Raw genomic sequence first — 1,307 nt, 5'->3', positions numbered from 1 at the left:
ATGCCGTATAGCGGCCTAGTTGGTCCATAAGGGCCTCGGTCTAGGCCAGGACTTATCAAGGACGCCTGTCACAAGCGGGCCTGTGCCTACAACTGTTTGGATATCTAATTACCAATAGTGGAAGCACCGACCTACCTCAAATGTTAAGTAGATGTGAACCACAGACGAGGGACCAAGTAGGCCCCCCCGGATATTCTCCAAACCTTTCTGAGCTTGCATTTCGCAGTATTGTTACTGCCCACTATAGATAGTTTTCTGGTGTGGGACTTCAACGACGACGATCTCCATCTTCTCGAATAGACCCGCCATGTGTACGGTGACATCAGTAGGGTCCTCACATCGCGGCCTGTGGGTAGTCCCTAGTTCAGCTCGGTCAAATGCTAACAGCTATTCACGAGTCATGCTCGGGTGGTTGTCATTGTTCCTGCCCTGAACTGGACGGCCTAGATGCGGGTCCTCACGGGGCCCGGCTCACTGATACCGGTTGGGGGTGTGTGGTGGCCACGGCGGCAGTGTGGTAATCTTAGGCAATGTTTGCCTTCCAGCCTGTCGACGGTGCCATGGGTTTTTAATCTGCTTCAAGCATGGATCTCAGTGATGTACAGGTTTATGTGGATGTTCGAATTGCTTTCTATTCGACTTGTTACTTGCGTTGTGCGGTCGTGTAAGAGTTCGACTCAGTAGAACGCTCTTACGGCATGGCAGAGGTGGAAGGCGACACTACAGACATCGTTGCGGGTGAGGACTACGAGGACCTAGCCCACATGAAGGGCCCCGAGCCTGAAGTAGCCCGGGTTATGGATACTGATGAGGTCAAGGCGAGGAGGAGGGAATGGAAGGCCAGGGAATTCAGGTAGGGCTGGTGGTCATCGATATGCGTCAAGGACGGGCTCAGGCAATATCTGGTGGACGCTGGTTTGGTTGACGCAATTGTGAAGATGTTCGTGGGTCTATTAGAAGCTGACCAACTACCTCATCTGGATGGCAGCCGTCCAGAGACCCACCACGACATGGGGAATAGGATACTCACAGTTAGCCAGTGTTATCAGCTGCGTCACGCGCCACGGGACTGATCGATTACAGTAAGTATCTTTAGGATTTCTTTGGTGAATATCGCGATGCGGCTTGGGATGAGGTGGATGCTCTGGAGGCGGAGAATAGGACTCTGAGGCAATCTAATGAGGAGCTGGAGGGCAGGATACCTCAGCTGAATGAGAGTATCATCAAGGCACGCATTGACAAGACCGCAGGGGAGTGGTGGTCTGTTGTAGCCAATAAGGCAGGGAACCCTACGGTATGGTGATCGT

General features: G+C 52.7%; 2 protein-coding genes across 2 annotated transcripts; both read left to right on the top strand.

Moving 5' to 3' along the window:
• Positions 1-698: 698 nt before the first annotated feature.
• Positions 699-1,031, top strand: Pmar_PMAR014305 (hypothetical protein; the record flags this gene model as incomplete). Its single annotated transcript, XM_002785663.1, has 2 exons — positions 699-853; positions 896-1,031. Coding segments are annotated over 2 exons (291 nt in total), but the record flags the coding sequence as incomplete, so codon positions are not given.
• Positions 1,032-1,096: 65 nt separating this feature from the next.
• Pmar_PMAR014304 (hypothetical protein) lies at positions 1,097-1,294 on the top strand (the record flags this gene model as incomplete). The annotated part of the gene is made up of 1 exon (XM_002785662.1): positions 1,097-1,294. A coding segment is annotated over one exon (198 nt), but the record flags the coding sequence as incomplete, so codon positions are not given.
• Between the last annotated feature and the right edge of the window lie 13 nt (positions 1,295-1,307).

This window comes from Perkinsus marinus (assembly GCF_000006405.1).
Source record: "Perkinsus marinus ATCC 50983 genomic scaffold scf_1104296932092, whole genome shotgun sequence".
Lineage (NCBI taxonomy): Eukaryota > Perkinsozoa > Perkinsida > Perkinsidae > Perkinsus > Perkinsus marinus.
This window is presented reverse-complemented; position numbering and strand designations above follow the sequence as displayed.